Below are 23,116 nucleotides of genomic sequence, written 5' to 3' on the forward strand. Positions count from 1 at the left end.
GCTCACCTTCGCGCACGCGCGCCCAGCCTGGGCCCGATCACCGCCGCGCACGCGCGCCCAGCTCACCGCCCTCTCAGACCCCCACGCCGACACCCCCCCCCCCCCGGCTATTCTCCGCCCACGCGCGCACGCGCGCCCTGTCCCCCCCGCTCCTCCCCGCAGCAAGCCTTCGCGCACGCGCCCCGGCCATCAGCGGCCACCCGGGGGCAGGCGCTGGAAGGCACGCGCCAGAGGGGGCGGGGCGGGCCGCGTGACAGGCCGTCCGCGCAGGCGCCCTGGGCGAGAGCGCGCGCCCCCTGCTGGCGGGGCGTCCCTGTCCCGTCCCTGTCCCCGTCCCCGTCCCCGTCCCCGTCCCCGCCGGCCGCCGCGCCCGGAGCCTGGGAGGAGCGCAAGCGCCTTGCACCTGCCGGGACGCGCCTGCAGGGCGGGGACGGGGCGCGGGCCTCGGGGCCTCCCCGACGGGGACCGCGGGCTCGCTCACTCCGTAGTCCGTGCACTGAAGCCGTTCGGGAAGGGAAAGCGTCATCGTACCCCGAAAAGCGGCGGCTGTGCGACACGACCTGGCGCTTCGAGGGGCGCAACCCACCGCGAGGGTGCAGCGCGCGCGGGGCCTCTTTCTGACGTGCTGGCGGAAAAAGACGCCTTCCTCCCGCATTCAGAAACCATTTTATTTTTCTGCTGAAAAGTTTGAAAGTGAAATTGTTTTGTAGGCCCTTTCCCAGGGCGCCAGGGAGAAGCCGCCAGGTGGCAGGTGCTCAGGAGTGGGGCGGGGGTGGAGTCACTCCAGTCCCGGATGGGGATCTCGGGAGGGGTGAGAACCGCGGGGACAACTGGGGACGTGGTGCATCCTCGGGGCGCCGGGCACATCCCCGCTCTCCATCGCGCCCTCCTCCTGGACACCGCGCACCGGACTCTGAAGCAGGCCCTGGGCACAAGGAGGAGGCACCGCAGTCCCCTCTGGTCATTCTCAAGGGCGGAGGCAGGGGCTTCCCCGAATCCCAAGGAAGTCCAGTGTGACTTGGTTAGAACTGCTGGGGGGCTGAAAGAATCCGGATCCGCCGTGCTGGCCTACCCGTTTCTCTAAAAGGGCATCACTCTCTGAGGGTGGACATGGCTCCATACACAACATTCTGGTCTCTTCCACGGGGCGGGGTGGGGCAGGTCATGGAAGGGGGGATCCAGGCTGCTCTCTACGGGGACTCAGGCTGCTGGAGCTTGCTGGCGATGGTCTGGCTGACCTTGAGCAGGGCCTCCTGGAACTGGGGGTACTCGTCCTTCACGCGGTCGAGAATGATGCTGATGACGGCCAGCCGGTTGTCCAAGCGCCTGTGCTCGGCCAGCAGCGACTGCTTGGAGCGGAACAGGAACACGTACCTCCCGTCCTTCACAGCCTGGAGGTGCTTGACCCGCGTCTGCAGGGCCACCAGCTCCGAGAGGTTCTTCGGTGGAACGAGAGACCCCGCATCAGGTTATGCAGTTTGAAAACAGGACGCCCACTGCCCCACACACAAACTCAGGACTGGGGGAAACGCCAGGGGGAGAAGGACGAAGGACAGGGATTCTCCAAACCATGGAGAAGGGGCCAATGGGCAGTGAGCTGGGCCTCTTCCTTTGCCCATCGTCTGAGAGACATCTGATACCGCGGGGTGCTGACCCCCTGGTAGACACTTCCCTTCGCTCCCTTCCCGGTCTCTGCTGATCAGGCTGGGACCCTGCAGACCCACTTGACCCCACGGAAGGAAGGAAGGAAGGAAGGAAGGAAGGAAGGAAGGAAGGAAGGCCGGCCCACTGGGGCAGCTGAAATTATATGCAGAATCCCACAGCTTCATACTAGCGTCATGGCTACTGCCCCAGTCTGTGCATCACCTCAGGTAGGCCTCCCTTGTCTAGCCTTGACCCTTCAACATCAGAACCAGAGTGACCCTGCCAAACCCAAGCCATGCCTCAGCCTCAAACCCTCCACTGACTTCCCACCCCCCTGAGAAGAGCCCAAAGTCGAGATCACTGCCACCCCTGGCCGTGCCCAGCATGGCGGCGGGGGGGGTCTCTCTGCCCTCAGGTCCAGCCTGCTGGCCTCTGCCTGCTCCTAGAGTGGCCTCCTGGCCTGCTTTACCCAGTGGGCTCACTTCCCTTCACTTCGCCTTCAAGTCTGGACCCCAATGTTTTCTTGGACCACCCTACTTAATCCACCCCCCACCCCGGCCAGTGCCCCTTCTCTGCTTTACTTTTCTCCAGAGTATTTATGCCCACATTACGCGAGCTATCTTTTCCACTCATTTCATTTGTCATGTGTCCCTCTGTCCCCAGAATGTAGCCTCCAGGAGGCCCGCTCTGTAGCCTGAGCACCCAGGGCAGTGCCTGGCCCACAAAGATGTGCAGTATCATTGATTATTAGGACCTATGAGGCGAGCGCGTGATCACAGAGTGATGGGCAGTGCTGGGGTCCTCGGGCTTCACCGGGTCGGGAGGAGGCCTTGCCCGAGGATACGCTGCTGCGGCGAGGGGCAGGCTCCGTGCCTGGCTCCTTGTGGCCCCGGTGCCTCAGGGGACCAGCCTACCTGCTGCTTGAGGGCCAGGAGCCGGTCCAGGTCGGCCTCGAGCTCGTCCGTGCTGGACTGCATCGCTGACAGCTGCTCCTGCTTCTCCAGGAGGGAGCTGCTCATGAGTTTTTGAGTTTCTTCCAGTTCCAAGACGGCTTTGGTGCATTCCTCGGTGGCCTGGGACACAGACGGGACCGTCCTGGGACCTGCCTCCTGGTTACTTAGTGGACAGAGTCAGGCTAGGAGGATACAATCCGGGGAGGATCCCCACAAGGGCAGAGGGAGTCCCTGCCCCTCAGGAACCAGGATCTGGGGGGGTGAGTCCCAGTGAGACGCCAGGGCCCAGGTAAGCCCACACTGCCGACTGCTCCCCAAAGGCAGGCATGGCTGCGAGAGAGAACTGGGGGACCCCTCTCGAAGCAGGCCTGTCTGCAAGGGCACAGGGACCAGGGGCAGCCGGGCAGCTGCATGCCAAGTGGGAGCGGCGGATGCCGGGGGCAGGAGCTAAGGCCTCGTGGGGTGGGGCGTGTTGGGGTGTGAGTGGAGGAGGCCTGGCTCCGTCAGTGAGGCTGGGCAGCCGGGCGTGGTGCGGAAGCAGCTGGTGGGGTCCAGTGGATAAATGAAGTAGAGGTGACAGAGTGACTCTCAGGGTCTAGCTGGGGACACGGGAGAATGTGGGATGTGCAAAGGGCTAGTCTGTGCACAAACACTGGAGGGCTTGCTGCGTGTGGCCCGTGGGGGTGTGTGCGTGACAGGAGGACTGGATGCAGCCCCCCTGGAACTGGAGCTGAGTGGGGGTCAGGGAGGCAGGGCAGAGGCGGCAGCTGGGGAGCCCCAGGGGTGGAGAGGAATGGACATCATGAGTGACCAGCGTGGCAGTGAGGATTGGCCAACAAGGACCAAGTTACTGCTGCCTCCAGAAAGTTCCAAATGAGCAGTTGGGTCAAGCCTGTAATTTCCAGCTAATCTCTCCTTGTACAGGATTTAGACCTTCAGAGGCTATTCCAACAGTCTCCATGTAACCCTCTGGACAACTCCACGAGACGAGTACCCATTTCACAGGTCAGGAAGCTGAGGCACAGAGCTGTCAGGCAACATGCCTGAGCCTCGGGTGGAACAGTACGTCTGGAGCCCAATGGGGCCCCGAGACCGGGTTCTGTCTCCAGTGAGCCTCACCTACCCGGGAGCCAGGCAGAGGTGGAAACATGGGCTTGGGAAGGTCCCACATATGCCCAAGGTTGTGGAGGTGGAGGGAGTCTGAGCTAGAGCCCGTTGACGGCCGAGGGAGTGGGTGCTGGCCAGGGCACACAGCACGTGCTCGCGGATACGGCCTGCTGCACGAGGGTGTGGACCCTCCGAGTGCGCATCAGCCTGTCCCCAGCACCCAGTCGGGCTCAGAGACACGGGGACTCACATGTGCTTCCCTGACACCATCTCTGTGAGGCGGCAAGGGGCTGAAAGGGGGCCGTCTCTGGCCCGGGGCTGCAGCTCTGCGTAGCTCTTCTGTTAAACCCAAGACAGGCTCCCAAAGACAGGCCCTGTCGTAGCCGGCCCCCCTCAGGGGCACAGGGACAGCCGCCGCATCTTCACCCAGCACCGGCCCACGGGTCATGGGGCTCAGGCCCAGAGGGTCTTGTCTGGTTCCGGAGCTCCCAGTCCCCCACTGCCATTTCTCAGCCTGGTAACACAGCCTCACTCAGCAGCCCTGACTCCCGCTCCGGGAATGGGGGCAGGGGAAGGGGCAGCACTGAGAAGCAGGCTGGAAGGACAGAGGGGCCGGGTCCGCGGCCCACTCCCTCCTTGCCGCACGGCCCCTACCTTGTGAATGTCCCTGATCTTGCGTCGCAGCTCTGTCTGCTGGTGGTGGAAGTTCGTCCGGGTGAGCAACTTCTTGTCCATCTTGGACTGCCCCTTGGCCTGGGTTGAGATGGTCTCTCTGCGGGCGACGGCCAGCTCCATGTCACGGATCATCTTCTCCTGCTGCTTTAGCAGCTGCCCGTGCCTGACCTGGGCACACAGGGCAGAGGGGCTGTGAGGGACAGCGGCCAGTGCCGCCTTCATGACCTCCACGGAGCCCCGAACCCGCAGGGAGACAGCGCGGGGGACGCGCCCGAGGACAGAGGGATCCAGAGCCATCGCCCACTGGTCGGAATGAACGGTCCTTGTAAAGAATGCATGGACAAGGGGGAAACTAGAAACCGTCGGAGGCCAGGGGAGGTTAGCAGACCAAGGACCACCACATGCAGCCTGGGTGGGATTCTGGAGCAGAAAAGGGACAGTAGCCAAGAGAATGGGGAGACCTGCACCAACGTTGATTTCTTGGTCATGGTTTTGGGAGATGGTGACGTGAAGGGTCTGTGGGGCCCTGGACTGTTGAGGAGACCGACTATAAGGGCCACATGAGGGCTTTCTCAAGGGCTAGGAGCGTTCCATCTCGGTGGTGGGGCAGAGATGCGGGCCCGGGCTAACCCCATCCAGCCGGACATTTAAAATAAGTACTCCTTGTGTGTACGTTTTGCTCCAGTGAAGCTGGTTCAGAATAAAAAAGGATAAACAGGCAGGAACCCCCAGGTCAAGGACGGTGGTGGGAGACATAGCCCACCCGGGTTTAAAGTCTGCAGTGGCAGGAGCCCAGGATTGGGACGGCGCAGATGGGGGCGGGGGGGGGGGGCGCTGTCGTCAGCGCCACGTTGGCTCAGCGAGCGAGCACAGATTGTCTGGGGATGCCAGCGTGACTCACGCCTCAGTGGAGAGAACAGCGATGGCCCCCTATTTCACGCCATGTCCAAAAATTAACTCCAGGTGGATTCAGGATCTAAAGACGTGCAAACATGTGCAGAGCACTTGGGAACATGTTTGTGCCACTTCAAACTGTGGTGGCCGTCTTGAGCAATGCAGGAAATCCAGAAGCCGTGCAGAGAGACAGACACGCCTTACGGCATGAACAGTAACGGCCCCGTGAGTGGGGAGAGACCCGGCGCAGAGCGAGACGGCCAGCAGCAGATGAGGGAGAACGCGTGGGACAGGTGTCCAAGGAGGGGGTTAGTAACTGTGACATGCAAAACCTCCCCCAAATTGCTAAGAAATAAGAAAATGGAAATAGGCAATTGAGGAAGTGCTCACCACACACACACACACACACACACACACACACACACAGGCATGGGCATGTGCTCAATACCCCGTAACAGAAAACGTGGACGTATGAAGCTTCTAGAAGAAAACCTAAGAGAAAAATCTTTGTGACCTCAGGCTGGGCAATGTTTCTTAGATGCCCCACGGGAACGATGCAGAAAACAGAGCTGGACCTCCCCGACGTGGCGAGTCTCAGCTGTGTACGGGGAGTGAGAAAAGCCACGCCCACAATCCTTCGTGCTGCAAGACCTGCTTCCGTGACACGCTGGGACAGTCGGGTGCTGGGGGCGGGAAGTGGAGCACAGGAGACACAGGGCGGTGGGGGGGGGAAGACTCGAGGGTGACAGAGACACTGCACATCACAAAGTGGGGGTGATCGTGTGGTTGTCTGTTTGTGCCGCCAAGGGCGAGCTCAGTTAAACAGCTCAACTTAAAATGACACCCAGAGGGGCCCAGGCTGCTGTCCTCAAGCGCCTCTTGGAAAAGTGATCTGTGGGGCTCCAGTCAAGAATGCACACTCACTCCTCCGCCCTGTAATCCCACTTTCTAACCCACAGGAAACCAGCCAACCAAGGCCAGTAAGAGAGGCTATTAGGGCAAGCGTGAGGGACTGGGACAGTCTGGACTGTCACCCACCCAGGAATGCTCCACGACGCAGGATATCTCTGTAGGACGTTCTGTAACTGTTACAGACCGGGCTAACGTCCATATTATTTCTTAAGAAATAAGCTGCTGAACTATACGTACAGCTCCCGTTTTTGTGAAGGAAAGGAAGCAGCCGCCAGTCCCAGGCAGAGGGACGGCCAGGCCCACGTGCGCGTGCGCAAGGCTGGGTGGGGGGTCTGACCTGCCACAGCTAACACATGTGGCTCCTGTGGTTTGAAGCCGATTAAATGGAGCGTTTTAAAAACTTATCAGTAGCATGTGCATTTGATCAGAGTTCCCCCGCACTCCACAGACAGAGGGGTCCTGATTGAAAGCAGCATCGTGGAAGTGATGCCCGCCTGCTTTTACCACCTGCTCTTACTGTACCCTAAGGCTCAGAGATAGCCTTGATCTAATTACCAGCCTTTTCTGAGGTCATGAAATCCAGCTCAGGACGACGGCAAAGAGGAAGCGAGGCTCCCAGGGAAAAGACGGGTGTGTTCTTTGAGCACGTTTCACTGGGCGAGACACCTTTCCTCGACAGCACGTGCCTCTCCCCAGTGGGTCGTGAGATTCAGGGGTGCCCCCCAGCCCTCAGAATCACTAGAGTGCGCTGACTGCATGGGGCAAGGGTCAAAGAGTGTCTCTGGAAACACCGGCACACGGCTGTGTGGGTCTCGTGGGGTCTGTGATCCTCTTCTCGAGGGAAGAACCGAAGTGGACGGACCCCGGACGGGAGGTCGGCAACGGAGCGGCCCATATGCTTGTGCTCCGAGTGCCCTTCTCTGGGAATGGGATCCATGCCACTGGCCAGGGAGGCCCCTGTGGTTCCTGGGGGGCCCACCCCCAGCGAGGCCGAGCCCCCAGAGCCACCACCCACCTTCATCCTGTGGATCTCTGCCTTCATGGCTCGGATCTCTGTCTGGCCGGTCTCGGAATCCACCGATGCACGCATCTCTTTTGCCAGCTGGATTTTTTTCTCCCACAGCATGATCTGGTGTCTTTAAAGGTGGGAGAAGCAACGTGAGAGCTGCAGAAGTTAAAGAGATTTCTTTCTGATGCTTCCGTGAGCTGAAGCTCTAAGGACTCGCTCAAAACGAGACCCGCAGTGGACAGCTGGACGGCAGGCGTGAGCAGAGGCCGAGACCCGCAGTGGACGGCTGGACGGCTGCAAGGCAGGCGTGAGCAGAGCCGGAGAGCGCAGTGTGCTCGGGTGGGCTCAGAGCAACGGGGGCCGGTAAAGGGACCCTCTCTCTCTCTCTCTCTTTCGCTCACACTTGGCATGTCTAAATAGCCAGGCACTGAATGAGGGGCTTGACTGCCAAACGGAAACAAATATCCCCCATTCTGCGACCTGCAGGTCGACAGAAACTCCGGGGCCGATATGCTTTCTCAAGTTCCTATCAGTCCACCCAGCCCAGGGCGAAGGGGGCTGTCACACCCTAGACAGCAGAGTGGGCCCGAAGCCACCTGAGTTTCTGTGGAGCCGGTACCCTCGGGGAGGCTGGATGGTGACTCTGCTGTCCTCCTCCATCCCCTCTCCATGCCCTGGAAGCCATGCCCCTCCCCTACAGTGCTCAGGGGCAGAGGATCAGCCTGCCAGCGCCTGCCCAGTACTCCTGAAGGGGAGCCCGCCTGTGGCCTCTCCCCCCACAGCACCCAGCATGGGGTTGGGGAGCAGGTGGGGCTCACGGGCTGGGCCTCATAGGCACCCCGACCTTCCCAATGGGAGGGGGGCAGGGGCCATTCCTCATTTGGCAGGAGGAATGTGGACCCACAGACACTGTCACAGCCCGACCTGCTGCCAGTGTGGGCCTCTCCCGTCCCACTGAATATGGTGCCCGGCCACATGTGGCTACCAAGTGCTTGAACTCGGCTAAGTCCGAATCCAGATGTGCCATAAGTAGAAGATACACAGCAGAATTCAAAGACTGAGTATGGAGGAAAAAAAAAAAAGAATGTGAAATCCCAACTCCAGCGTCCACCATCAAGTTTTCCTGGCGCACGGCCACGCCTGTCCACCTCTGTGTCGTCCACGGCGGCTTACAGGCCGTGACAGCTGACTTACATGGCTTCGGCGGGGCTGCGAGGCTGGGAGAGCCGAAAACATCGACCACCTGACTCTACAGAAAGGGTTTGCCGGCCCGTGACACGGACAAACCGTAGGCATAAAAAGACAGACGGAAGAGCAGAGCAGGTGACTTAGGAACTGCCGAGAAAAGCACGTGTATGGGGTAGCAGTTTCCGTAAGACAGAAAAAGCCCCAACAGACCAATAGCCTAAAAGTCAGCGGGATATTAGCAAAGACCGTGGAACGACTGAGTCCCAGGACGAGAGGCTCTGTGGATAGAGTCTGGTCAGTGGAGCTGTCCTGGTGTCGCGGCGACAACGCGAGCGACAACTACACCGACATGCCCGCAGCACGTACGCCTGAAACCACTGTAACTCAGCGTGTCAACCATACTTGTTCACATAGCAGCAAAGACGGGTGCCCGCGCCCTGGCTCAGGGTTTGTGTCCCTCCCCCCACACGGATGCCCAGCGTGCTGGTGTTCAGAGCCAGCCATGTCTGGGAGGCGCCTGAGTCACAAGCTGCAGACTCACGAAGGGGATCTGCGCCCTTAGAGAAGAGACCCCACAGAGCACCCGCGGGGACACAGCAGGAAGCCCACGACCGCGAAGAGGCCCTCACCCACCCCAGCTGCCACCCTGACCTTGGACTTCCAGCCTCCACAGCCGTGAGCGATACATTTCTGTGGTTTATAAGCCCCGGCTGGCGCTGGTAGAGCCGCCTGGACGGGCCGCGGGCTCAGCGAGCTGGAAGGGCCTTGCATGGGCTCTGAAGCAGCCACGCGGGGTGGCTCAGCAGCCGCTCCCGGTGGAAATGTCAGCCCACAGGAAATCCATAAATAAAGCTGCTTCAGGGGCAGCGTGTAGAACTACCCAGTTTTGTTGAAAAGCCAGCAGACAAGAACGACGCATGCACTGCGGTTTCCCGGATCATGCGTGATGTCCCGGTAAAGGGAGGGGCTGGGATCATGCGTGATGTCCCGGTAAAGGGAGGGGCTGGGATCATGCGTGATGTCCCCCGTCTACTTCGCACACGCTGTTACAGTTTAGAATGCTACAGTTGGGGGGGATGACTCTTACAATTGGGCATCATAAAAATGAGATAATTTTTAATAAATTTCAAAAATTATCCCAAACAAAGCCACTCAAGAGGCACCTGGGTGTCTCAGTCGGTGAAGCACCTGCCTTCAGCTCAGGTCATGATCCCAGGGTCCTGAGATCCCACATGGGGCACCCAGCTCTGCGGGGAGCCTGCTTCTCCCTCCCCCTCTGCCCTTCCCCCTGCTTATACTCACTCTCTCAAGTAAATAAGCAAAATCTTTAAAAAAAAAAAAAAAAGCCCCTCAATTTCCCCAAAGACTGGGCTGGTGAGGGCGGGTGGCCGAACCGGCGGTGACCCCTGCTCTTCCGTGGGACCCCCCCCACCCCCGCGCCCAGTGTAGGCTCCGGAACTGCTCCCTGGCAGCTGGGAACGACGGTGGGCGCCTGGGGGCTGCGCAGGCGCAGTGATAGTGGAGCAGGGTGGGGCCGGGCACTCACTCCGCCTCCACCAGGTTGTTCAGAGTGGCCGCCTTCTCATCCTGGAGCTGGTTCAGCCTCTCCTGCATGTCGATGGTCTCCCTCTCTGAGGCCTGTGCGGGGACAGGGGCGCGGCCGGCTGTGGGGGACGCCGAGGAACGCGAGGGCCCCCTGCGCGCCCTTCCTCCCTGCGCAGGTGGGAGCCCGCGGGCCGAATCCGGCGGAAGCCCTGACCTTCAGCGCGCGCACGAACTCCTGCTCTGTCACCAGGCCGTCCTGCCGCAGCCCCTCGGAGCTGCTCCGGTTCTTGCTTATCAGCACGTTGAGTTTCTTCAGGTCGTTGTCCAGGTCCTTCATGTGACGCTCGATCTCCTTTTGCTCCTTCTTCTCCTGATCGATCTTGCCTGCAGAGGGGACGCGGGTGTAGCCATGTTCCCAGAATAGCCCCCACCCCACTCAGGGCCCTACTGGCCGCTCCGTTCCCAAAGCCTGGCCTTGTGAGGCAACGGAAAGGACCGTATGTGGACAGCCAGCAGGTGGGGGGACAGGACGGTGGGGGCAAGCCCCCTGCCCCGAGAACAGCCTGTGGGGACTGGGCTGGCACTCAGACAGACACTGGGTCTCCAGGAAAGGCGGGCCCTGCCCCCTACACCACCCCGCCCAGCTCAGGGGCGAGGGGCAGAAAAACACCACCCTGGCCTCCAACAGAGGGGTTTGGGTGCCCCCAGGGCAGGCCAGGAAGGCCGCGGGGCCTCTGGGTATGAGGTGTCCAGGTGGCGTGGGTCCCGGACCAGCAGGAAGCATTTCCCTGGAGGGGCCACATGGCTGGGCTGACCTTCATGGATCGCTGCTTGGTGACCCAGGTGGGACCAGGATGTCTCAGTGGGGGGCAGTGGGGGTGGACGGTGACTGGGAAGGGTGCCCATCTTCCTCCTCTGGGCACCCTGGCACATTAGAGACCCCTGGTTTTTATACCCCCAGGGGCAAGACAGGGGCTGGAGAGCCTGTGGTGGGACGGTTTTCTAAGTTCAGCTGAAGAGGAAGAAAGCTGCTCTCCCCATAGCCCTGAGTCTAGGGCACGGGGTGTCCCCATCTCCCTGAGCAGGGGATGAGCCCAGAGGAGCTCGGCTTGCACGTCTGCACACCCAGCCAAGCCGCCCTGTCTTGGGCAGGACGGTAAGCCTTCCGTCCCCTGTCTCTGGGAGCACACTTCTGTGTGTGAACTTAAATCCAGTAAATTTTCTCGATATTTCTGGCGTGCTGGCGACGGGGCTGGCGGTCAGGCCACGGCTCATATTCACACAAGGCGCTGGGAGCCTGTGGTTTGCTTTCACGGCCTCGTGCCCGTGAGCATGCCCCACCCCCCCACCCCCGGGAGCGGGGCTGCAGACCCCGGACACTTACTTTCTATCCTCAGCTTCTTCTGCTCCAAGATGTGCAACTCCTTCTTCAACATGTCCAGGGAGGCCAGCTGCTCCTCCCGCTCCTGCGTGACCGTCACCATCTCTTGCTGCAGGCGGAGCCAGGTCACCTGGGCCTGTGTCACGTTGGTGTTGTGCTCTTCCATCAGCTTGGTCAGTCTTTTGATTTCAAGCTCCAGAGGCCCCACTTCTTCCCCCTACAAGTGACATTCACCAAAAAGCAAAGCGAGCCTCCTTGTTTTCAGAGGTCTGCTTTCCGGGTGGGCTGAGGAGGGCCGGGCCCCCGTCTGAGACCACGCATCTGTGCGAGGACGGGGGCGGGGGGGGGGGGCGGCGGGGGCGGGGCATGTCCTCGGGGGCACTAAGGGTCCCACCGTATGCCCCCGATCCACTGCGGGAGGCCTGTGGCCCCCTCCCCACCACGCCGCAGCCTTGTGGGGCTAAGGGCAGGGTTGGCAGGGCCTCCATTACTCAAAGGGGCTTAGCAAGTTTTCTTTTAGGAGCAGACCGTCACGGGCCGGGGACTGGATTCCCTTAGTGTCCTGCAGCTTTGAGGGGACTCTCTGGTGCTCGGTGTGTACCTAAGAGCCTGCCCCAGCTGACCGTCTTACTCCTGGCATGGGCGCCCCATGCTAGGGAGACCTGGGTAACCTATAGGACTTCAAGCCTCAGACCGATCAGATCACTTCTCTCAGAGCAGCAGTCCGACCCCACTCGCTGCCTTTGCATGCGACAAAAGAGCATTTGGGGCCGGGTGAAAGTGAGATGGTCAAATTTCAGGGGCCACCGATAAGGCTTTCTTGCACACATCCATTTACTTATCACCTGCCTTTCTGCTCATGACAGCAGGGGTGAGTCACCTCGGCAGAGACTGTGTGGCCCGAAATATTTACTCTCTGGACCTTGACAGGAGAAGGTCTGCAGGCAGCCCCTGACCTGGGGCATCCACGCTTCCTAGCATGGGGCGCCCATGCCAGGAGTAAGACGGTGAGCTGGGCAGGCTCTTAGCTAGACGCGGAGCGCCAGAGCGTCCTCTCAGAGCTGCAGCCCAAATGCCATGTCACCCGTAAAAGGGGCGGGGAAAGGAACGGCTCTCTTCCATGTGAGTTCATTTCCAAACGAGAGAAGTCCCCGAGAGGGCCTGGCACCGGTGTGGACCAGGGCGGCCTCCCCCGGCCCGGAGGCCTTACCCCCAGCTCAGAGACGGTCTGCTCCAGCTGCTTATTGAAGAAGTTGATGAGGCCTTGCTTCCTCTCAATCAGGATTGTGCGCCTAGAAATCTCGTGCTCGCTGTTGGTGATGAGGTCATTGACCTTTTTCACTTCCTTGTCGAGCTCGGCCAGCGTCTTCTGGTGCATGTCCAGCCTGCAGTTGGTGTTGGTGATGTCCAGGGCGGTCTGAGCAATGTCGCCATCAATTTTGGACAGATGCGTCACCTGCATTAGCAAAAGGAAACATGTCTGAGCACTCTTGTCCTTGGGGGGTTCTAAGTGAGCCGGCCGGGCTGTCATTTCCTTGAGCTGCTGCCACGCGGTCAGCCCCCCCTTCCTTCTAGTTTTTACGTATAACCTCCCCCCAAACCAGACAGGATCGCTCTCTACGCCTAGGTTTGTAAGCCACTTTTTAATGAGCTCGATCTGGACGGCTATGCGTGTGTCATTTTTCATGGCTGTGTAATAGCCCCTTGTCCTTACGGCCTAGGAAACAAGTTGTGGTTGTCAGCATGGCTCCTTCCGTCCTGTTCCACGGTTCTTTTTTTTTTTTTTTTAAGATTTTATTTATTTATTTGAAGGAGAGAGACTGAGCAGGGGGAGGAGAAGCAGACTCCCACCGAGCAGGCGAGCAGGGAGCCCGACATGGGCCTTGATCCCAGGATCCTGGATTCATGACCTGAGCCAAAGGCAGTTGCCCAACTGACTGAGCCATTCAGGTGCCCCCCCTTTATTTTTAAAGATTTTCTGTCCCACAGTTCTGAATTCGGTGCCCAGGGGCTGGTCTGGACAGCTGGTATGTTTTGGTGAAGGAAACGGATTCCTTCCTCTCTGGGCTTGCAGTCTGTCACCAGTGTCCCCATTCTAAGAAATGGTGTGGCAAGTTCAACAATGACTCTGTATTCGGTGGGCCAGACAAGTGTCCTTACATTTTGCTGGAAAGCTGGACACAGCCGTGGGAAGACGGTATCTTACGCTGCTGTCGTCTGCCACCCAGGTGCAGCCCTGGGTTCCGGGGCAGGAGTTTCAGCCTGGCTGAGCAGCTGAGGGCTTCTTGGGGCACGCCCACTGTCCTGAAAGTCTTGACCAGCACCCCCTGCTTCTTCTGGTGGCTCTCAGTGACCCAGGGTTTACTGTAAGGATGTTTGTGAAACCGGAGAGGGGGCCGCGGCCGGCATAGCCACTTGGGCTTCCTTTGGAAATGGGGTCTTTTCCCCAGGCTGTGGCTGTGCCCTGACCCTACCATCCAGCCCACCAGCTCTTGCCCACGTAAAGTCTTAGCTCTTTCCTGGCCCCTGGCCCCTGCCAACTCCCTGTCCTCCCGGGTCATCTTGGCTCTGCCCCCAAGACCCTGGTTGGCTCTGTCTCCCATGTGTTCTCTGACCAGCCACCGTGGGGGACTCGGCAGGATGCCCAACATTCCTGGATTTTAGAGCCAGACCCTGCCCACCAGGAGCAGAAGCTTCCAGCATCTCGGTCACCCCACTCCCCATGGTAACGCTCCTGAGCCCTCCAGCCCTCTGAGCTCAGGCTGAGCCACCTGCCTCTGCCGGGACCGTCTGGGATAGCTGGGTCTTCCCAGGGGCTCCCACCTTCCTCCTTGCCCCCGTGCTTGCTGCCCTATAGGGCCCCCGTTCCTAAGTCAAAGGGCTCCTGGACTATTTGATCTTATTGAGACTACCCTGGCCTCTCCTGGGACATCAGTACCGCTCCTGGACTAACTTGTAGACCCACGGTTGACCCGTGCCTGCCCTCTCTCCGGACCCCAGCTCCAGATCCCAGGGGGTTTTTTGGACAGTTTGGAAAAAGTGTCCCCTTTGAAGAGCTGGGCTTGCATCTCTTGGGCAATCATAATGGACAAATTTGTGGCCCAAGACTCTTTACTGCCCTCCGCTGGACATCAGTGGTAGTGTGTGTACCACTTGCAGGGGGCGCTGGGGGCTTGGGGGTCTGCGGGCCTAGGAGCGCAGCCTGGCAGAAGGGTTGGCGGGTTACTTCACACACCCCACGCTCCTTAGCTTCTCTGGTACAGCGCGGGGCCCCTAGTTTTGCTCCCAGCAGGTGGTCTTGCCCCTACTTCCCAGAGAAAGGATAAGCGGGACACTCCCACCCCAGCATCAGACAGGACCTCCCAAGGGGACCCAGCTGAGTACAGCTTGGTTCCAGCCCTGTGTCCCCACTTCCTTGCTGTAACCAGGCAGGAGCAAGCTGCCCTCCTCCCAGGTGTCTGGGAGGGACAGGGCGCCTCAGGCTGCCGGCCAGGTAGACAGCAGCCGTGCCCTCCTGAAAGGACAGGTGAGCCCCACAAGCTGTCTCAGCCCAGCCGCCTCCTGGGCAGTATCCACCTGCCAACAATGGCCATCAATCGCTGACACGCAGGGGCGCTGCCTCGGGCTCCCCAGCCACTCTGCTCTCACCGTAATGAACGGCTCGATCTAAACCTCCAACACCTGCCAGGTGGCTCACACAGGGACAGCACGAAGGCAGAGGCCAGGATCACGCAGCAGCAGGACTCATGCTCTAACCGCAGGCCGGGAGGGACCCACGTCCTCTCATCTCCCGCCCCTCGGACGGAAGCTTCTGGTGGGCTGGAGAGCGAGGAAACGTCCGTGTGGCTGCTGCTATGCGCAGACGGGCCGAGTGGGCCCCCCTCTCCTCCTGAGACTGGAGGGGCGCCCTGGGGCAGGCCGTCTGCGGGGATGTGCCCTAGGCCTGGTGCAGCCGTGGTGGCCTCCATGCGGTCCTCAAGGGGGCCCACCGAGGCAGGGGACGCCAGAGCGGGTCACACCACGGAATGAAGCAAAGAAGAAACGATTCAAGTAAGGACACAGGGACCCCTGAGCACAGCCCGGAGTGAAGCGAGACCCCTGGGAGAGCGGGAGAGCGCTCTCGTGGGGGAGGCTCGGGGCCGGGAAGGCCAAGCCTGGCGGGGCAGAGGCTCTGGCGCAGGTCTGCCTCCCCCACCCATGACCCTGGGTTTCTGCCGTAGCAGCTTCTCGGAAGTGTGGACGAAGACGCATGGCAAGCATGTCCGGGGCTGAGTTACCAATCATGTTTAAACCTGTAAACACCTTGAAGTGTCTAACCAGAGAATGTTTAAGCAGAATACATACATTTGTATGATGAAATGTCATACAGAAAGGAAAATGTAGGTTTTTGAGGAATACTTCACAGAAAACGTTATGTTGAATGTGGCCAAAAAGTAAAATACAACAGCATCTGCACAGTGAGAAAATTCGTGGAGTCCTACCCTTACTCTGTGCGCTTTTCTCTCCGTGTCATATTCCAGTAAAATTAATGAAAACGGATTAGCGTAGACTTAAAACTGATACGTAAGAGGAGTCGTATGTTGTTTAAGGTGTGTGCACACGTGTATGTTTGCGTGTGTGCTTGCACGAGTGGGTGAGTATGTTTGTATGGGTTTGCGTGTGCACACGTGTGTGTTTGCGTGTGTGCTTGCACGAGTGGGTGAGTACGTTTGTATGGGTTTGCGTGTGTGCACACGTGTGTTTGCGTGTGTGCTTGCACGAGTGGGTGAGTATGTTCGTATGGGTTTGCGTGTGCACACGTGTGTGTTCACGTGTGTGCTTGCACGAGTGGGTATGTTTGTATGGGTTTGCGTGTGTGTACACGTGTGTTCGCGTGTGTGCTTGCACGAGTGGGTGAGTATGTTTGTATGGGTTTGCGTGTGTGCACATGTGTGTGTTCGCGTGTGTGCTTGCACGAGTGGGTATGTTTGTATGGGTTAGCATGTGTGTACACGCAAGTGTGTCTGCACATGTGTGTCGGCTCACGTGGGCATCGGGACATGTGTGCATGTGTGGTTGCGTGTGTGTGCATGCACCTGTTTGGTTGCCTGTGTGAGTAGGAGCCTGTGTGTTTAGAGAAAGTTCCAGGAGGAAATAGACCAAAATGTCAGAAGAGGTTATCTCTGGACAGTGGGATCATGGATGTCTTATTTTCCTCTTTGTGCCTCTGTATGTCCAGGTTTCCTACACTAAAAATGCTGGCTTCTACAACTAGAACCAAGGGAAAAGTGGGCACACCGCTGAGGGCCCCGGCTCACCCCGCGCCCTCTGAGTGTGGCCTGTTGGCTCCGGGCACCGCCTCCCCGCCCCCGCCCGGGCGCCCAGCCCTCGCGGCCACAGGGTGACGGCTGGCGTACCAGGTTGGTCTTCTCCTTCCGGAGCTTCAGGATGAGCTGGCGGAAGTACTTGGTCATCTTGTTGGACGTCATGTGCTCCTGCAGCTTCTCCATGATGGAGGCGTCCATCCTTCTTCGCACCTCGAGCTCATGCTGGATGGTCTGGTGGGTGGCCTGCAGGTCGCCCATGGTGGCCGCGTACTCCTAGAAAGGAAGGGGCAGGGACGGTGCTGTTGGGGGAGGGGAGGCCGCGGGGACGCGCCCGCGGGCTGGGGGACGCGGCCATACCACTTGGGCCTTGCCCAGCGCGGCCTCCGTGTCCTGTAGCGCCAGCCGGTAGGTGTTAAACTCGCTCTGCAGCGCCTCCTGCTTGCCCAGACACTGCGCCGTCAGTTTCTGCATCAGGCTGGCTTCCGTCTCCTCGCGGTTCAGGATGCCTGCCAGCTTCTCATTCTTCTCTTCCTCCTTCATGATGGATTTCTTGTAGGCCTCGATCTCCCCGTCGATGGACGTGATCTGGTGCTGGCACTCGCTGCCGGGATCGAGAGAGCCGAGCTGGGGCCTCAGAGCGCCCCCACATGTGGCTGTGCCCACTCACGGGGGTTTACCCAGTGGAGAGGACGAATGGGAACCCAACTCTTAGCAGTAGCCAATCTCGAGGACTGCTTCCTGACAGAGCCACAGAACCACTGCCCACTCTGAGTCCAAGCCTAAGACTCTTCTAAGAGAGTAAGGGAGAAGGGCCAGAGGGGCCAGGCATTGTCCCGGGGTCCAGATCCGCCCACCCTCGCTGGTCAGGGGAGCAATCCTGGAAAGGGAGTGTGCTATTCTAGCTTCATACACGTGAGCACTGGAGCTCAGAGACCTTGAGCGGCATGCCCCGTTGCCACAGTGCATGGGGTGGCTGGGAGAAGCACCCGTGGGCGTCACTCCAAACTCTGTCGTTTCCTCTTTGCACACTGGCTGTGCAAATACGTGTAATTAATGTCAAGTCAAACACACAGGTGCTGGATAACGGAAGCAGAATTTTTGTTTGTGTGTGAGACATTGTTTCTCCCGCCCTCTGAGATGTCCTGGTGTGCTATAAAACACCTTTCTCCACCTGTAGGACCTTATCATTTGAATAAGTTCTTATTCAAAAAATCAGAAGCTACTTTCTCCTTGAACCGGAATAACTCCTTCCATATTTTTCTCATGTCTATCCCCAGGCCTTCAATTCTCTTCCCCAAGCAACCAGCTATTTCTTAAATGTCTTTCCGGATCATTTCATGCTTTTATAAGTATTATGTTTGTCTGTGTCTATGAAAGTTACAAATAGCCTTAGGATATCCCGTTCTGCACCTTCTTTTTCTCGTGCTATCTTAGAGATATTCGATAGCAGTGCGCATAGAAATCTCCTCGGTTCCTCTCAATGACCAGATGGTACTCCAAATGACAACCATGCCATAATTTAAGCATCCTCACTGATGATACACTGACACACAATTAGGCTCTTTCCAGTTTTCTGGCCTTTTTTCTAATTTCAACAGTGTAGCAATAAACATCTGTACACAGTTTTTAAAAGATACCAGGGAGATATTCCATGTTCGTTCAGCAGAAGACTCAATATTGTTAAGGGGTTAGTTCTCCCCAAAAAGATCTATAGACCCAATGCAATTCCAATTACAATCTCAGTAAGTACGCTTTTCCCCAGAAATTGACAAACTAATTCTAAAATTTATATGTGGAAATCTACAGGACCGCAAATAGCAAATCATTTTGCAAAAGAAGAAAAAGGACTCCCACTATCTGATTTTAAGACTTTCTACAAAGCTGTCGTTATCCGGACAATGTGGTATTAGTGAAAGAACAGCTGGATGGAGGGAACAGAATCAGGAGTCCACAAACAGACACGCCAAGACGCAGACACACGTGGCCAATGGATAGTTGGCAACGGTGACATGGTATTTCAATGGAGAGAGCACAGTCTTGTCAGCAGTGGTGCTGGGACTGTAGGAGACAGGTGTGCAAACAGACTGAATGTGGGTCTCACGCCTCGACAGACATCAGCTTGGAATGAGTCACATATCCACGTGGAAGAACATAGCAGAAGACAAAGCACGATCTTCATGACCCTGCATCAGGCAAAGATCTCTTCGAGAGGACATGAAAAGCATGAGCTATGAAAAAACATGAATTAATTGGGCTTCATCTGCATGTTGAGCCCCTGCTCCTCCAAAGCCACCGTTGTGAGAATGGGAAGACAAAGCCACAGACTGGGAGAATATGTTTTCAAAGCACACGTCTGAGAGAGGACTTGTATCTGGACTATATGAAGAATTCTTGTAACTCAATAACGAGATGAACCACTCAATTTTTAAAAAATGAGCAAAAGACACTTCACCAAAGAAGGTATATGGGTGACAAATAAGCACATGAGAAGACACCCAACTTCATCAGTCGTCAGGGAAATGCAAATTTATGCAAATTTAAACCTCCGCATGACACCACGACTCATCGACTAATGGCTGAACTGAATGGCTGAAGTTAAAATGATTGACAATACCAAGTGTTGGTGAGGACGGGGGCGTAACTGGGAATCTCGCCCACTGCTGGAGGGAATGCAAAATGGAACAAACCAAATTGGAAAACACATTGGCAGTTTGTTATAAAGAAAATACGCACTAACCAGCAATCCCATGCCTGGGCACTCGCCCAGGAGAAATGGAACCGCATGTCCACACCAAGACCTGTACAGACCGTCCTCTACCCCCCATGACACCCCCAAACTGGAAACAACTGGGAAGTCTGTCAACTGGTGACCCGACGAACACAGTGGAGCTCTCTGCGGCAATAACAAGAAACAAGCCGCTGATCTCGCACCACGTGGGGTGGAACTCGGAAGCAGCATGAGGAGTGCAAGAAGCCAGACGAGGAAAGCTGCACGTGGTGTGATTCCATTTATGGGACATCCTGGGAATGACAGGGCTGGAGGGACGGAATGCAGATCGGTATCTGCCGCGGGCTGGAGGTAGGGAGAGGATGCTGACTTGGGGATGAAGGAAACGCCCCGTTATCTTGAGGGCACAGGGGTACTTGCCTCTGTCCACCTGCCAGACTCACAGAGCCATGCACCAAAGAAGGAGAACTTTTGTACATAAGAAATCTGTACATAAATTAGCCTCAATAAACCCAACTTAAAATGAAAAAGCTACTCATTTTCTTTTTTAGGAAGTAGCAGCCTTAAAAATGTCTAAAATTTGACAATAAAAATAAGATGTCCAATTTAAAAAGACACAGTCACAAATTGCATGACAGAAGTCTGAACACGTGGCAAGACATACGCACGGGAGAGGAGATGCCTGTGAGTGCCCAAAATGCTAATAAATTGTCATTGTCAGCAAAGGAAAAAGACAGTGGTATCGTAAACCTTTTTCTCTGTTTTTTGAATTTCCTAGAACGTGATCACTTATCCTCAATAAAAATTATTTTTAAAAAACCCATGTTAGTGAGGCGCCTGGGCGGCTCAGTTGATTAAGCATCTGACTCTTGATCTCAGCTCAGGTCTTGATGTCAGGGTTGGGAGTTCAAGCCCCACATTGGGCTCCACCTTGGGCATGGAGCCTACTTAAAAAAGAAAAAAAGACTTTCATGGAAGGGAAAAGATCAAATGCTGATAGGTCAAGTAACATGAAGACTGAGAACTGATCACTCAGTTTAATCAGTGTATATGACAACGTGGTTCCTGTGGAGTGGTAGACATGAAACTTGATGGGATTAAGCTCAAGTGCGATTAGAAAGAGTTTCTGAAAACGGTCTTATTTCTCCCTAGACATGGAAGACAACCCATGGAGACCTTGGCTATTCTGGCTGCCATCTTGAAAAACAAGCCCTACTCTGGGCTCCATGCTGGGCACGGAGCCTACTGAAAAAATAATAATAATTTTAAAATAAATAAAATAAAAATAAAAAACACACTTTAAAAACTTCCTTGATTATGGGGCGCCTGGATGGCTCAGTCAGTGGAGCGTCTGCCTTCAGCTTGTGTCATGATCCCAGGGTCCTGGGATGGAGCCCCATGTCTGGCTCCCTGCTCAGCGGGGAGCCTGCTGCTCCCTCTCTCACTCCCCCTGCTCATGCACTCTCTCACGGTCTCTCTCTCTCAAATAAATTCTTAAAAAGAAAAAAGCTTCCTGGATCAACAGATACTGACAGGCAATAAACAGAGCAAACTCCGGTGGAATCTAGGACACGGCCCACGCGCTGGGCCTGATCCATTCAAGGGCTGAGAGGGAATCCGCGTGGGGGTCTGGAGGCCCCTCCGCGACAGCTCAACAACCTGGGGCACAGGGGCTCTGGACCCGGGAACCGACACTGAACCACCCATCCAATCTCCCCCCAATGGTTCACGACGGTGCGCCATGCCCCCGCAGCAAGGAAAACCAGCAAGAAAGCACGGACCAGAAACATCCGGGCTCTCAGTCGAACGTGCAGCTCACGGATGAGACCCGTGGGGTCAATATTACGGTGCCGCCAACCCCAAGCACTGGGAGATCAGATTGTCTCCTAAGCGTTAAATTGCGAAATCGGCATTGATGCAGAGATGCCAACATCCCGAAAAAGAGAAAGTTCAGAATTGGCTGGAAGCTGATTGAGGGCGTGATGTTATTGGGAAAAATCACACGGGTGTCAGGAGGGAGGCAGGGTGAGCGGGTAAGGACAAAGGACCATCAAGGTGGGAGCGGCCAGAAGCAAGTGTGTGGGCGGACTGCCCAGTGGTCTGGGAAGAAGCAGGAGGCCAGCAGGGCCCGGGGCCCCAACACTCCCTGAGCAGCGACCCAGTTATTGCCGCCCCTGTGTTCTTTCCTCCAGGCGAGACTCTGCTGGCCCAAGGGTCAAGCACTAGCCTCTCCGGTGCTCACATTTTCTCGTGGACACACAAAACTTGGCATTCCCATTCCCAAGTCAGCCTCTGGTGAACCGATCCCTGTGAGCTAACCCGAGGACACGGACGCACTCGAGACCTGAGAGCAAAACCCAGCTTCTGGGCCAGGGCCTCCCCTGGGTAAAGGGTCCTGCCAAGCCCAGACCGTGACTGGGGTGCTGGCCACGCCCCATTGTCCGAACCATCAGCCAGGACGCCGCGAGCTTTCCGCATCTTCTAAACCAGGCCATGCGCTACCCGCTGGTGTTCGGTATTTAGTTCAGTCACAGGACTGGCCGGCAAGGCATACGTGACGCGTACTATTTTTGCGATGCCCTGACCTCCTGCTGAACTGCCTCAGATTTCCTTCTTCAAGCCAGTATGGATGCAGAGGGCGCGTCTCTGCCGTTACAATTTGCTGCTCTCACAGCATCCCACGTGGACACTGTGCCTTGAAGGTGGACCTCGCACGTCTGGGGCTGCAGGATAGTTTTAGGAGGGACGCTGAGCCAGACCTTCCGTTCCTTGCGGTCAGGGGCGTCGTGCATGTGTGCACGTGCCTATTCTGCTAGAATACCCACCCAACCTTCCGTGCGTGCACACTTAGAAACGTGATATATCTACAACTTCTCAGTCTGTAGAGCGTGGGACTCCGGATCTCGGGGTTGTGAGTTTGAGCCCCACATTGGGTGCCGAGATCACTCAAAAATAAAATCTTGAAAAACTTAAAATTAAAAAAAAAGAGTTTAAAAAAAAAGCATTCAAAAACATCATTTTTTTCCCCATTAGTCAGATGGGTGCCATCCAAACGGCTGAGCTCTCGCCGAGCTCTGGAACACCGCTGTGGGGTGTGACTGTCACAGCCTTTCGGGGAAATACCTGCCAGATCTGGGCATGTACGTTCCACCCAGAACTCCCAGCCTGGCAGAGAAGACAATGCTGTAGCACAATAGAAACTGTACGAATCCTGGACGCCCGTGCACGCTGCAGCCCTGCAGCAAAGACAGAGCGGGGGGAGCCTCCCCGCCCCGGTGGGAAGCCTCCCGCAGACGCGGCCCGGCGGCACGCTCTGCGGTGGGAAAGGAAGGAATGACCAGTCGTCAGGTCGGGATTTGGAAAGCTCTCCGGGGCATGCTGGTGCATGAGGAAAGCGAGGCACACGAGAGTGTGTATGCCGCGTGCTACCACGGAGCGTGTGTGCCTCGTTTTTCGGGGTTTTTGTTCTGTTTTGCTTTTTTCTTAATCACAGGACCAAAAAGGAGAAGAGTCTCCCAGCTGTCCGAGCACCGGAGACCATGCTGCAGGGCTGACAAGAGGGGTTCATTCACTCCTTCCTGCCCTCCATCAGGCTTGGTGCCCGGCGCCCCTTCCAAACCCAGCCACCGCATCTGGGTCCCCGTCACCCAGAGCGGTTTGGGGAGTTAAGGCAATGCTGGGCCCGGAAGCCCCTGCCCCTGACACCCTGCCCAAGCCACACAGAAGGGATGGAGGGGACTGGTGGAGGGCCCATCTTCCTTCCCCCTGGCGGGG

General features: G+C 57.3%; 1 protein-coding gene across 1 annotated transcript in view; it reads right to left on the reverse strand.

Moving 5' to 3' along the window:
- Window positions 1–1,169: 1,169 nt before the first annotated feature.
- CCDC40 (coiled-coil domain containing 40) overlaps window positions 1,170–23,116 on the reverse strand; it is a 42,319-nt gene continuing 20,372 nt past the window's right edge. Inside the window, 10 exon segments of the mRNA XM_048223038.2 lie at window positions 1,170–1,439; window positions 2,559–2,717; window positions 4,359–4,547; window positions 7,201–7,321; window positions 9,929–10,020; window positions 10,142–10,311; window positions 11,312–11,525; window positions 12,519–12,764; window positions 16,705–16,887; window positions 16,972–17,215. Coding sequence (XP_048078995.1) covers window positions 1,191–1,439; window positions 2,559–2,717; window positions 4,359–4,547; window positions 7,201–7,321; window positions 9,929–10,020; window positions 10,142–10,311; window positions 11,312–11,525; window positions 12,519–12,764; window positions 16,705–16,887; window positions 16,972–17,215 — 1,867 coding nt within the window. The 3' untranslated portion in view covers window positions 1,170–1,190.

This window comes from Ursus arctos, unplaced genomic scaffold, assembly GCF_023065955.2.
Source record: "Ursus arctos isolate Adak ecotype North America unplaced genomic scaffold, UrsArc2.0 scaffold_24, whole genome shotgun sequence".
NCBI classification, from domain to species: domain Eukaryota; kingdom Metazoa; phylum Chordata; class Mammalia; order Carnivora; family Ursidae; genus Ursus; species Ursus arctos.